A 13,913-nucleotide genomic window follows, 5' to 3' on the forward strand; every position below is an offset into this window, starting at 1 on the left:
ATTGTTAGTGAAAATTTTTACACATCCTCAAGGATTAAGCCATTAATTAATATGAGTGGTGGAAGTAGGCCGGTTATAAGGAAAACAAGGGAAGTTGGACTATCTAAATGAAAATGCTTTTGTCACAAGCATTTTAGATTTTTACCTACCACCTATTGTCTTGACTTTGTATAAGGGTTACGTACCTACCCACTACTCTCCTACCTTGATTTAGATAGAGCCCATCGATTCTCTTAAAAACCATTTGAGATACCAACTCTCTTACCACCATTTCAAGCCTATATAAAAACCCAATTCCCTCCTTTCAATTCTCAAACTTTAAACATAACAATACTTCCTTTGTCTAAACCCACAACCCCTCTCTCTCTCTCTCTCTCAGCATGGGTTATGTAGTTTCCAAATCTACCTTCTGCACTCTTCTCACGTTCACATTGCTTTCATATTTCACCAAAGTCTCAAGCTCTCATCTTTCCCTCCCTCTCCCTCCAACTTTCTCAATCATATTCCTCCCACTAATTCCCATTATTGCCTACTTCTTCATCCACTTCATCTCCAACCATTCCTCAAATCTTCCTCCAGGTCCTCTCTCCATCCCAATCTTTGGCAATTGGCTCCAAGTTGGCAATGACTTAAACCATCGCCTTCTTGCATCCATGTCTCAAACCTACGGCTCCATATTCCTCCTCAAACTTGGCTCCAAAAACTTGGCTGTGGTCTCGGACCCCGCCCTAGCCACCCAAGTCCTCCACAACCAAGGCATAGAGTTTGGCTCCCGCCCTCGAAACGTGGTGTTCGACATATTCACCGGCAATGGACAAGACATGGTCTTCACCATCTACGGCGATCACTGGCGTAAAATGCGTCGAATCATGACGCTGCCATTTTTCACTAACAAAGTTGTGCAGCATTACAGCAACATGTGGGAGGAGGAAATGGACCAAGTTGTGCATGATCTAAACAAAGATGAAGGAGCAAAAACAGAAGGGATAGTAATTAGGAAGCGTCTGCAATTGATGTTGTACAATATTATGTATAGGATGATGTTCAATGCCAAGTTTGAATCACAAGAGGACCCTTTGTTCATTGAAGCTACCAGGTTTAATTCTGAGAGAAGTCGGCTGGCTCAGAGCTTCGAGTATAACTATGGTGATTTCATTCCTTTGTTGAGACCATTTCTAAGAGGGTACTTGAACAAGTGCAGAGACTTGCAGAGTAGGCGGCTGGCTTTTTTCAACCATTATTTTGTTGAGCAAAGAAGGTAATTTCCATTTTATATTTTTTCCTCAAATTTGTGTTATGTATGTTCGAACTTAAGAGTAATGCTAGCTAGTGATTACCACATTGTTTACCACACCTCTTACAGTCTATATAATTAGATAAGTCGGTTTTAATGTGAAAGATATGATCAGTAATGTGATCAGTAAATGTGGTACAAATAGTTATTTCACGTAATTAATGGTTTGTATGTCCGCTTTGATCTAAACAAGTTACATAAGCAAAATTTTATGTGTTACAGGAAAATTATGGCTGCCAATGGAGAGAAGCACAAGATAAGTTGTGCCATCGACCACATAATAGATGCTCAAATCAAGGGGGAAATCAGTGAAGAAAATGTGCTCTACATTGTGGAGAACATTAACGTTGCGGCAATAGAAACAACACTATGGTCCATGGAGTGGGCCATAGCTGAGCTAGTCAACCATCCAACCATTCAACGCAAGATCCGTGATGAAATCTCAATCGTCCATAAAGGAGCTCCAGTAACAGAATCCAACCTGCATGAGTTACCATACTTACAAGCCACGGTAAAAGAGACATTAAGATTACATACCCCAATACCTTTGTTAGTGCCTCATATGAACCTTGAAGAAGCAAAGCTAGGAGGCTACATCATCCCCAAAGAGTCTAAGGTGGTTGTCAATGCATGGTGGCTGGCCAACAACCCTGCATGCTGGAAAGACCCCGAGGAGTTTCGACCGGAGCGGTTCTTGGACGAAGAATGCGGTACGGAGGCTGTGGCAGGAGGGAAGGTCGATTTTCGGTACTTGCCATTTGGCATGGGAAGGAGGAGCTGCCCCGGGATCATACTTGCATTGCCAATCCTAGGCCTTGTGATTGCCAAATTGGTGTCAAATTTTGAGATGATGGCTCCTCAAGGGGTGGAGAAGATTGATGTGAGTGAAAAAGGAGGGCAATTCAGCTTACACATCGCAAACCATTCAACTGTTGTATTCAACCCGATCAAAGCATGACTTGATAACAAATCGGTTTCGTGATTGATCAAGTTTTAAATGCTATAGCAACATATAAATGTTCTGTGCTACTTTTGGTAATTTTCAAATTTCCACTTTTCCATTATGTACTCAATTTTTCTCCATTGGGAAATAAAAGTTCTCTTTCGTTATAAAATTATAATTTATATGTTATGTTGTCAAATTATCAATAATCACTATTTCGTTATTGAATATTATCAAATTTTCAAACATCACCATTTGGCATTGTCAAATGAATTCAGATCTTAGCACAACTTGAGAATCCATTTAAGCTTGTTATACAAAACTTGTTTTGAAGGTTAATTATGTTGATGGTTATCAAACGAACCCTCGGTTTCTTTGAGATTAGAAAAGAAAGATGAAGATATTTGGATTGTTGGCTTTATCATCATACTACAAATTCGATTGAATGCTCAAATCCAATTAAACATAGTGGAATCTCCATTTGGGTCCAACCTGATATTCATCCATGAATCATGGATAATAAAGAGGGCCGAAACTCAAGCAAATTATAGATAAAAAGACTTCCAATATCTTTAATTTTCATTAATGCTTCTAAGTATATTTTTCCACATAGGTCTCCAAAATTTGGATGTATACAATGTGGATTAACAGAAACCAAAAACAAAAACAAACCAAAAAACCAAAAAACAAAAAGAGAAAAAGAACATAAATATTTGGCAATGAAAGAAACTTGATACAACAAGAACAAAAGCACACTGCCGTGAAGGAAACCTCTGTCTCCAGCATGCATGTGATGGCCTGCGGGAAGAAATCTACAGATAAAGGGAGTTTGCAAACATGATACCTCGCCGTAGGCTTTCACTTGCTCCAGCAAATTTCTCCTCTAAAGCAACTTCTCCAACAGCATGAGCGGCAGTACGCAACTGAAAAAAGGCCAGTCCGTTAAAACCATAAGAAATTCTAATGCTATCCCCGTTCTCAAGCAATTAATATATGTACACATTTCTTGGAAATTAAAGTCGGTGTTTCAGAAATTCTAACCCCACCAGTGGTGAAGTTAGCATATACAAAACCTTTACTCAAAGAGCCAGAGCAAGTTAAGCTACACTCCCTTTTCAGTGTTGGCTACCAATTGCGCTATGAAGAGTTAAATTTCATCATAACCCAGATTACAATAACTATAAATGGAAGCTAATAACCAAGCCCAGGTCCTGCCCAAAACTCTATTACGCCTGGCAGTAAGGTGATCTGAGAAAGGACAGACAGCTGTAAATAAGGCTACAGCAGTAAACACCTGTACATGTTTTTTTCCTCACCCCTAGACTTACCAAATTTGTCTCATAAAGCCTCGATGATTAACCGAATCTATTGTAGTATCACCAATCGTAAATGTTAGTTTTCCCGGTGTTTTATAAATGTTATCTTGGTCAAATAAACTTCCACTCCTTTCAAATGGGTTCTGTAGTAAAAGAGGCCCTTGAATCCTCACAAATCCAAATTATGAGATATGTTGTGCTTCCTAACAAAAGCGTTTTCTCAATCAATCAGAAAACTTCAGTACAAACACAAGGTTATTTCAAGCCTCAATTCAAGTTCCTAATTTTTGTCTTTCTTTTCAAAGCAGAAGCTATATATGAGTATATACCCGAGATACAAAGCGAGATCTACCACCAATTACTTCACAAACAAACCCATGAGAGCTCAGAAGACCCCAAACTTACTTGTATGGTTTACCCTAATAACCACAAGATCCTGTTTACAATTGCAATTCTGGGATTTGAAGGAAGGTAGAGACACGACTCGAGTTTTAATCTCTATCAGAAAATAAATAAATAAGACTTTCATGCGAGGGTGTTCTGGAATCTCACATACATGTTACCAAATATTTACTACTCAAATTTTATGCAAAATTATAGTGGAACATTGCAGTGCACACACTAATAGCTTACTGACTCGGCTATATGTTCCAAAAGACAATCATAAGCATTAAAGATATCTAATTCATTCTTTTTCATAGCAATTCAAGTCACGTGCCAAAGATTCCTCAGTGCTGATACCCAATTAGTCAATTGAAGAAGAATCTATCATGCAGTTTATACATGCATTCCACCACTTCTATGAAACAATTGTTTTCTACCATCATAGTTCTTCATGATCATTTGATGCAAAGGAACTTGAATCGGAAAAATTGAAAACCCTCTAAAGTAGGAAGCATGCAATACTTCCTCACACATCACTTTAGGTTACATTTAACAGAACCAAAAAAATGAAAAATATTTAGTTAAATACCTGATTCAAAAATTCATCAAGTCTTCTAGCACTTCTAATGATACTACCCTCAAATATATCTGTCATTTGTGTAACATCCGCAAAACTTGCACCCTGATGAAATATTTATTAGAAAAAGAGAAAGGGAAAGAAAAGCAGTCCTTGAAAACAATCAAAGGGTTAGAAGTTGAACCCTCTAATAAAAAAACTAACAAAGTTGAACCGTCCAAGCATTACTACTTCCAATAACCCAATATACTACATTAGACAAACCAGTATAGTCAAAAAAGCCAGAAAATGATTGGACACCAATCATAAAGTGACTCAAACATATCCAAAGTATGAGCAACAGACAAATAAAATTATGTTGCACTAGTAAGATGAAGAAACAATCTGTCATTTCTATCTTGTAAAACATTCCCGCCTTTGGGACTTATGGTTTAATATCTATTACCCACATGCAGCATCCCATGGAGGTTGAATCATAGAGAGATTTACGTACAAGAGTCATAATTATAAATAAAATAACCCTTTGTAAAAAAATCAAATCAAATAAGAAAACATTTTGTCACCAATTGCTTTCCTGATTAACATTTCAAGCATATCAAAGCATAAATATAAACCCTTCAACTATGATCACCTCAAATGACTTGTTTTAAATCCACAACCCACAATTATACCAATCACACATTTACTTATAAGTTCCAATTGATATCTAAATCAATTTGATGTTATTTCTTTGCACCACTTCTATCATCAATTATCGAGGTTACCAACACATAGCCATGAAAGAGAGAATTTCATGCATGGAAGCAACAAATTGTGTCACATAATAACACACTAACCTTCGACCAACAATAAATCACATCCATTAAGTATGGCCTCACTGTTGATTCCACATACTCATCAACGTTCACTTCTAATTTGCATTCATGTTGTATCTGCAGCCATGCAGAGGTATTACTAGCTGTTCATAATAAAAAAAATAGATACATAATTTACACATATGACCAGTATGTGAAGCTAAACATTATAACACCTCTGCGATTCTTCTTGCACTCTCTTGGAGTTGTTGTAATGGTCTAGCAAGCTCTGTCCTCAATTGTATCTGCTCATTCGATTTATCTCCTGGAATAAAACAACTTGCAAGAGCCGCAATTTGATGATGATCCAAATCGTTGAACGTACCTGTTCAACATACAGCATTTATACTTACAAACGCTGACACAATATTGAAGTGAGGGCTGAACAAAGGTGTTTTAAACTGATAAGTCGACCAGCTTCACTGCCCCAGTGGGCTTAGCTAAGCCCAAAATCAGCTTTATTAGCTTTCAGAAGTTCTCAATCTTATCATATGTTTCTATTGTTATTGCATTGGCCAAATTGTCCGATAAGAGGCCTCAAGTAATAAAAGCTTTTGCAGGCTGGTGAAAGGAAAAGTGCATGGCAACTACCATTAAACATCAGTTCAGTAACAAGGAGTTCATCTCCTGTGTCTATCAAGCAGGCTGCTCGCCCCTTTAACTGGACAACACCCTCAGTATCAATGTGACCAAGCTTCTTCAAGACTCGCGAACGGTTCTTAAGTTCATCACGAAACTTTTGAAGCTGCATAATTAATGGAAATCAAATTAACCAAAGAAACAGGTGGGAAAACAGCAGAGTTAAGTAGGTATACTCTTTTACAAATTTTGGTACATGCAACATCAAAACGTCAGTGTAACATTGAACCCTCATCCCATACGAATCATTACACTCTGTATGGTTCTACCACATGTCAGAACTGCTTAAGACTGGACTGTCCAAACCAGGCATACCTGGGACTCACGCATCTTGGACTTAAGTTGTTGAATTTCATGATCCACCTCTGCTTTCCGTTGAAAACATTTAATCTGCTGAACATCTTGAGACTGCAGTGACCAAATAGTAAGAACATAGGGTGATAGTGAAGTAAATTCCTAGAAAATATTTTTTTGTCCAGACAGTACAATGCCTTTGGAATTTGAAATACTTTAAATAATATGACAAACCTTATGCAGCGGATGTGCATATAATTTCTGTTCAAGGGCCTCTATTTGAGTAACCAACTCAACAATTTCAGGATCTTCAATGCCCATATCCTAAAATTCAATATAAATTTTGAGAGATATATCACAGAAGAAATATTATTTTTTCATTTTTCAAGATTAAAGGTAAAAATGTTAACAATTAAAAGGTAAGGTACAGGAAACTTTTGTAACAATATGGTAGAAAACAAGTCTTTTCATACCCCCAACGTACCAAAGACAGTGGATCATTACCTTTACAGGATTCAGCTTTGGAAGGCCTTGTGGAAAACGAGTTCCCAGCTCCTGGACTGCAAGCAGAATACTTTGCCTCGCTTCCAATGGCCGCAAATCAGAAGGAATGGATATTCTGAGTTTGCTTAGAGCAGAAATCAGGGGCAATTGGACAGGGACCTAAACCAGATGGATAGCAATATCAGAAACCCCAGAAAACCAGTTCAACTACTTGAAAACTTAATAAACCACATCCAAAATTTATAACTTCATTGCTTCACGTGCATGAACTTACTACATGCATTTCACCCTTTTCTCCAGGACGAGGAGGGCATGGTTTTGGTTGTGAACTGTTCTCACTTGAACCAGGAGAACAGTGAAGCAAAGTATCCACTATATAACCACCACCGCGTGAAGGCAGTGAACCTAATGCGGATGACGGCTTTTTAACCACATTAACTACAACTCCCCAGCCCCAATCTGTACCACCTTCCCTAATCTTGACCTGCAACAATCAAAACGCCTTCTGAATAAGAACAAGCAAAAACATGACCTGCAACCTTTGGAATATAAAATCAATAGCTGAAGCAACCATTGGCCTTAAGCCAGTGTATATACTATATAATGACAGCTGAACAAAGAAGCTTAAAGACAAGGCACAATATGAAAATTAATATCAATAAATTATTAGGTAATACATCGATGTGTGAAGAAAAAGGTAAATATTTTCTTATTCTACCTATCAGAATAGCACTTGTACTCAGAAATACATATTTGAGAATTAAATAGAAATTAGGAGAAAACAGTAGACCGCATTACTCAGTTCCAAAACTATTAAAAAACATCTATAAAAATTAAATTACAATTACAACCAAGAGACCGCATTATTCAATTTCAATGCTATTAGAAACAACTAGATTATGATCACAATCAAATTTCAACCAGCTTGACCATTCTCGGCACATACCAGGCGACCAGGAAGAAGAAAATATAGAACTCTTTCAGGCCTCGTTATCTCTGTCATCATTTTCTTTTCAAGTTGGGCTATATCAAGTTTTATCTTATGATACTCAGCAACTTCAGCCTGCATATAAAACATTAAACCATAAGTATACAACACAAACAAGAAAAACATATATAATCACAATGGAAAAGACTACCTCTCCTGATGCATCAAGTATTGCCACTTCCTGCTCAAGATTTGAAACCTTTTTCCCTATATCAGGTAAAGCCTAAATAAGAGAGAAAGATCCAAAGTGGTTAGTCACTATGCACCAGGTTGGGTGCAGTACAAATAAAATATGTGATTCAGTAGAAACCTTTTCGTGCTGAAATTGGTGGAATGAATTCTTTATCACGTGTTCAGCTGTGAATTGGCCTTCCGCACGGCTCAGCAAATTTAAAATTGAGTAGTAGCTGAGTCTGAAAGTACTAACTAAAGGAGCTGGTTTACCCAAAACCATGTCCTTGAGTGTGTTCATTTCCATCTGCAAGAAGTAACAATATAAACATTCATTTCATGACCCAAGCTTGTTCTCAAACATCACACTGGGCTGTGATATTCAAGATAAAAAAAGAGCTATTTTTCTCATTTTACCCTTTATAAATATGAATTTAGCTCTAAAAATATAAAAGAATAAAACATAACAAAGCAACAAAAAATCTGAAGGTAACTAAATGGAAACTTCAGCGTATGGAAGGACTTCTAATGGTTAATGTATAATGATCAATTTCTCAATTTATGAATCAATATAGAAATTAGTGAGTGGGACTTGTATACTACAGAGAGATAAGTAGTGGTGGAAACACCTGCTCATCAATCATTATGATACAAATACCGCGATCATCTTTGCCACGACGCCCAGCCCTTCCACTCATCTACAGGAATTAAGATAACAGTTAATAATTTAAAATATATATCTAAGCATGCAGCACATACAAATATACAACCATACGTCTCTTTCACCTATTGTTTCTTCTAAAGAAAAAAGCAGCGAAATTTTCACTTACCTGAATGTACTCACCAGATCCTATATATCGATGACTATCACCATCCCACTTCTTAACAGCTGTGAAAACAACAGTTTTTGCTGGCATGTTTAAGCCCATTGCAAACTGTCACAAACAACAGATATTAATAAGTTAGGCAATCTTAACATAGAAACTAAACAAGCTACAGCTATAAACTAAAACTTTAGCAAATGACACAGAAAAGCGAGAAAAGAATGCTTAAGAGATGTTCTTACTGTCTCAGTAGCAAAAAGTGCCTTTACAAGGCCTTCCTGGAAAAGAAGTTCAACCAGTTCCTTGATAACAGGAAGAAGGCCAGAATGATGAACAGCAATGCCTCGCTGAAGGAGTGGCAACATTAACTCAATAGCAGGCAACTGCCTGTCTTCCTCGTTTAAGCAGAGCACTGCCTTACGAAAAACATCTTCAACATCATCCTTTTCTTCTTGGGTGTTAAAATCAAGCTTAGACATGGACATCGCATGTTGTTCACACTCTCTTCTACTGAAGCTGAAAATTATAACTGGCTGAAATTTCCGTTCCATAATCATCTGAAATTTGAGGAAGAAAATTGCAACTAAATAAGTGAATGAATGTAGAAAGAAAGAAAGGCATATGAATAATGTCAATTGGGGAAGGCACCAATGATGGTAGGTAGATGCATAAACAGGTCAGCCAGAGTGACATCAAGAAATGTAAAATAACATCTCACAGAAAATGTTTAGTACATCATGGCCGAAACAGAAGGAGGACAGTAACTCCTATTCTACTGCAAGTGCAATAAGACTTCAGAGTAAGAATGATGTAGCAGAAGTGAGGGAAAACATTAACACCTATTATTTTCAGGAATCTTTCAATCGCCCATTCCAATAGATAAAAGTTTGCAAAGGTTATGCTTGGCAAGGACCTGTCTAAAAGTTCCGCTCCAACAGCCCTTAGATGGCAAGAGTAGCCTATTTGCTAACATTACATGTGATAAACCCAACCCTTTGGCAATTTGCCAAACCGGCTACTAAAGAGAACATTTGGCTCTGAAAACCTTTAGTGTTCTACTTTTCATTTCGTTTCTTCTCTCTTTGTTTTTAATAAGTATAACCTTTTGATGTCCTACTTGATACCCTAAACGACCAAATCACTTTTCAGGCAAGCATATTATATTAGACCAGAAAACTGCCATCCAGATTTTCATTTCTATCCACCAGTGAAGATGAACACTTAAAAGAAACAAACATTGCATCTTTGCCAAAAATGGTCCAAACTTGCCATAAATAAACAACACCATGCAATTCATAGTACTAATAAAAGATTAAACGATGTCAGGTCAGAAAATTCCATACTCCTCCATAGTAGCATGTATGAAACCTTTTATTGTTAAAATTGACCATCCCACCAACATTCATTGATATCAATGAAAGTTTTTTTATATTGCTCACCAAAATAAGATGCATCAGGAAAACCAAACTCTCTCTTGGAAACCGTAGCTTCAAAAGTGAAGAGATTTCTCCAAAAAGAGAAACATACTCGACAAATATCAAGACAAAAATAATAATAATAATATGAAGATGTCGTTAAAAAGTTAAATCCACCAAAAATGGTGCATTTTCTTGTGCATATAGGATATTGAATTAAAAGCATGGCCATACAAAATCTTAAATTATTGGTTAATAGAGCACCATAGGTACTATTACGAGTAAAAGTTATGCTGCTAAAAGAAAGGAAAAGGGAAAATGGACTGCAGTACTAGGCCAGCTATGTTTGAACAAATAAGAAAACCCACCCATCAGTATAACACAAGAAGGAAGAGCAAAAGTTAAAAATGAAGAGCGCACCTTAACAATTTTGAAGATATCAGAACCCCCAGATGCAGTCCCACCTTTTGCAGTTCTCCCACTTGCCTTGCCATTTGAACTCCTGTGACCATCACTTTTCTGCTTTGAAAAAGTATCATGCAGCTTCACAAAATTTTCCTCCCTGAACTGTTCATTCTCGTCCACCACAAGATACAAACCATTCCCACCCACTGGAAAAACGTAATGCTGCAGAGGAGTTGGTCTAAAATCTGTGTACACCACATGGCAAGGCTGTTTGTGCAAATTACAAATCCACTCTGCAAACTCAGTGGCATTGGACATTGTGGCTGAAAGAAAAACCATTTTAACAGCTGGAGGCATAAATATAATACTCTCTTCCCAAACAACCCCTCTTTCGCGATCCTTCATGTAATGAATTTCATCAAAGATAACCCAGGCAACTTCCTTTAAAACCTCCGAACCCCTGTAAAGCATTCCCCTAAGGATCTCAGTTGTCATCACCAAACAACTAGCATTGGGTGAGATTGTAACATCTCCAGTCATCAATCCAACATCTTTAAACTCCTGGCTGAGCTCTCTATACTTCTGATTGCTCAAAGCCTTCAGTGGTGAAGTATATATAACCCTCTGCTTATCTCTAAAAGCCATGGCAATTGCATACTCTGCGACTGCAGTCTTGCCTGCTGAAGTATGGGCAGAAACCAAAACCGACTCATTCCGTTCTAAGCATGCCACAGATATCTGCTGAAATGGGTCAAGGGTAAATTCATATGTCTTGGCCGCCTTGCCATTATACACAGGATTCGAGAGGGTTCCGTGAACCGACTCATCCTTGGTCGAAGTGTACTCACTGGGAACTGCAACCTCATGCACACATGTTCGAGTCAAATGGCGTCGCTTCTGGGGAGATTCATGGATGGGGGTTTCTGTGATCTCTGACACTTCAGGCTCTTTTCGTTTCGCAGCTGTTGGAGATTCTTCCATTCCTAAAATTGAATCCACTTTAAGCCAAACTGAACAAAAGCCTCCTATTAATATTGAGTTTTTCTTCTTCTACAAAAATTTGAAAAAGAAAACATGAAAGAAAGTGGTGTTTGTTCACAGAAGCAGTGTTTTTAAAGGCATGCCTTCGCGCGCGTCGGCGAGCGCGTCGGAGCGAGGCGGCAGGAAATCACCCGAGGCGGTCAGCTGTTTCGCGAGTTGCACGTTTAGCGCAGGGAAGGCGTAAGGAGCGTTGCAAGGCGTGGCACTTCTGAACCGGAAGAAATTTTGCGAGTCTGCAAATTGGCTGCGACTCTGCAAGGAAGACGACTCACGCGTTTGTTTTTTAGGTTTATTGTTATGAAACGACGTCGTTTCGATTGCGTTTAAAAAAAATCCTAACTGAAACGACGTCGCTTCAGTTGGAGTGTTTTGATTAAAAAAGAGGGAAGTTTCTGTTTATTTTTCTTACCTTAATTGTAATAAGGCAAGAAGAATTAATATCTTTCTGGCCTTTTCTAAATCCAGCCAGCTGTAGCTTTATTCTACTTACAAAATACCTGAAAATGTCCTTGGTTAATTCAAAAATTAAGAATTGAAATTATTAATTCAATGAAGATAATATGGTAAATTCACATTTTTTATATTAAAAAAATTTTAAAAACGAAATCAAATAATAATTACCTATGTTATACTAAAAATAATAATAAATAAATAAACCAATTGGCAAGGAGCTAGTATATATATATTGTATAGTACAACCCTAATTTCTACCCTTACCAGATAATCTCCATCAATTTCAAGAATTCTCTTCATCTTTCGACTGCAAGTAAGCCATGTTATTTTTCTCTCTAATTCTTCGCAACTGTAATTTGAAGTTCCGTATAAATTTTTTTCAATTTTTTTTTTCAATATATTAGTTATCTTATTCGTTTATGTGATATAGTAGAAATTTAATGTACATGCATCATACTTGTATCTTAGAAATATTAATGGTGTTGTTTTATAGCTATGAATCGAAAAGATCATGTGTGGAAGTATGCAAAAGAAATATAAGGGGAAAAATACTTGAGATGCACATTTTGTAATCAAAGATGCAGTGGAGAAATTTCTAGACTTAAGCATCATTTGGGTCAAACTCATCATGGTATGCAATAATGTAAGAAAGTTCCTGAGCATGTGAAAAAAGAGTATGCCGCAACTTTGAAAAAATTTCAGCTTGAAAAAAGAAAGAAAAAAGAAATGCTTAAAGAGATTATGGATGGTCCACGATGAGGGGCTCAGAGTATGGAAATTTCGTTGGATAAATAATTTGGAATCCTCGATATTAGGAGTATTGCCGTTGATGAGGCTCTTAGAGCACAACCTAAATCAAAAGGACCAATTGATAAATTTATCACTTTAGAAGCTCGACAAAGTACATTAAATTCAGCATACAAACAAGAAGAAAGAAAGGAAGTTTGTCGAAAAATTGGTCGTTTTTTCTTCTCTAGAGCACTCTCATTTAATATTGTAAATGATCCAATTTGGCTACTTATGGTGGTAGGGATTGCCGCATATGGTGTAGGATTTAAGCCTCCATCAATGCATGAGCTGATGACTTGGATTCTTAAGGAAGAAGTTTGATGCATCACGTAGGGAAATATTGTTAGACGGCGACACTGAAGCTACACTCGCCTACAAGAAAGCGAAAGCGTCAATGGATCTTGAATTTTTTTGTAAGTTCAGTGTAGATGAAAAGAATAGGCTTGCTAACTTGTTTTGGAGAGACTTTACTTCACTTTTAGATTATGTTGCCTCTGGAGATGTCCTCATATTCGACAGCACATACAAAACCAATATGTATGACAAGCCTCTAGTATTATTTGTTTGTTCAAACAACTACCGGGCGAGTGTTGGTTGTGCCCTATTACTTGACGAGACCTTTGGAACATAAAAGTAGTTATTTGAGACATTCATATCCTCCATGAAAGGCAAGAAGCCTGCATTAATACTGACGGATAGGGATGAGGCAATGCGCAGAAAGTAATTGAGTATGTGTTGCCCATGTGCAATCATAGGTTGTGTTCATGGCAGGTGGCAAGGAATGCACAGAATAATGATCGGTGCATATTTACATATCATTTTGTACCCTTCTAATTTATGATTTGGTTATGTTTTTGAGTTAAACTTGTGCTTTTAATAAGTTTTGTGTTTGTTTCAGTGTTATAAGCTTGAGACTCACTAATTGCATTTTGGAGACAAGTTAGCTCAAAACGGTGTCTGCAGATCAGTCAACTTCACGGATTTGACTGTACTTTCTCAAGAAGAACCAGATGATGAGCCAT

At 37.3% G+C, this 13,913-nt stretch overlaps 2 protein-coding genes across 4 annotated transcripts; one reads left to right on the forward strand and one right to left on the reverse strand.

The window, feature by feature from the left end:
* The first annotated feature begins 331 nt into the window (after positions 1 to 331).
* LOC110766184 (cytochrome P450 CYP73A100-like) lies at positions 332 to 2,419 on the forward strand. The gene is made up of 2 exons (XM_021969464.2): positions 332 to 1,258; positions 1,517 to 2,419. Exons 1-2 carry the CDS (start codon positions 381 to 383, stop codon positions 2,250 to 2,252), a joined length of 1,614 nt encoding a protein of 537 aa, XP_021825156.1. The 5' UTR covers positions 332 to 380; the 3' UTR covers positions 2,253 to 2,419.
* Positions 2,420 to 2,782: 363 nt separating this feature from the next.
* HEN2 (RNA helicase, ATP-dependent, SK12/DOB1 protein) lies at positions 2,783 to 11,913 on the reverse strand. Of its 3 annotated transcripts, none has more exons than XM_021969467.2 (17): positions 11,733 to 11,913; positions 10,624 to 11,618; positions 9,031 to 9,345; positions 8,795 to 8,899; positions 8,594 to 8,662; positions 8,104 to 8,271; positions 7,945 to 8,016; positions 7,752 to 7,868; positions 7,080 to 7,289; positions 6,806 to 6,964; positions 6,536 to 6,625; positions 6,323 to 6,415; positions 5,960 to 6,113; positions 5,545 to 5,693; positions 5,351 to 5,446; positions 4,527 to 4,619; positions 2,783 to 3,160 (listed from the first exon to the last, which is right to left on the reverse strand). In XM_021969467.2, exons 2-17 carry the CDS (start codon positions 11,587 to 11,589, stop codon positions 3,050 to 3,052), a joined length of 2,967 nt encoding a protein of 988 aa, XP_021825159.1. In that variant the 5' UTR covers positions 11,590 to 11,618; positions 11,733 to 11,913; the 3' UTR covers positions 2,783 to 3,049. The 3 variants fall into 3 exon arrangements, with proteins under 3 accessions (XP_021825159.1, XP_021825158.1, XP_088102755.1); XM_021969466.2 differs by having other exon boundaries at positions 10,624 to 11,591; positions 11,733 to 11,863; XM_088246629.1 differs by lacking the exon at positions 4,527 to 4,619 and having other exon boundaries at positions 10,624 to 11,872.
* Positions 11,914 to 13,913: the final 2,000 nt, after the last annotated feature.

The sequence above is a fragment of the Prunus avium genome, chromosome 1 (assembly GCF_965620075.1).
Source record: "Prunus avium chromosome 1, drPruAviu1.hap1.1, whole genome shotgun sequence".
Lineage (NCBI taxonomy): Eukaryota > Viridiplantae > Streptophyta > Magnoliopsida > Rosales > Rosaceae > Prunus > Prunus avium.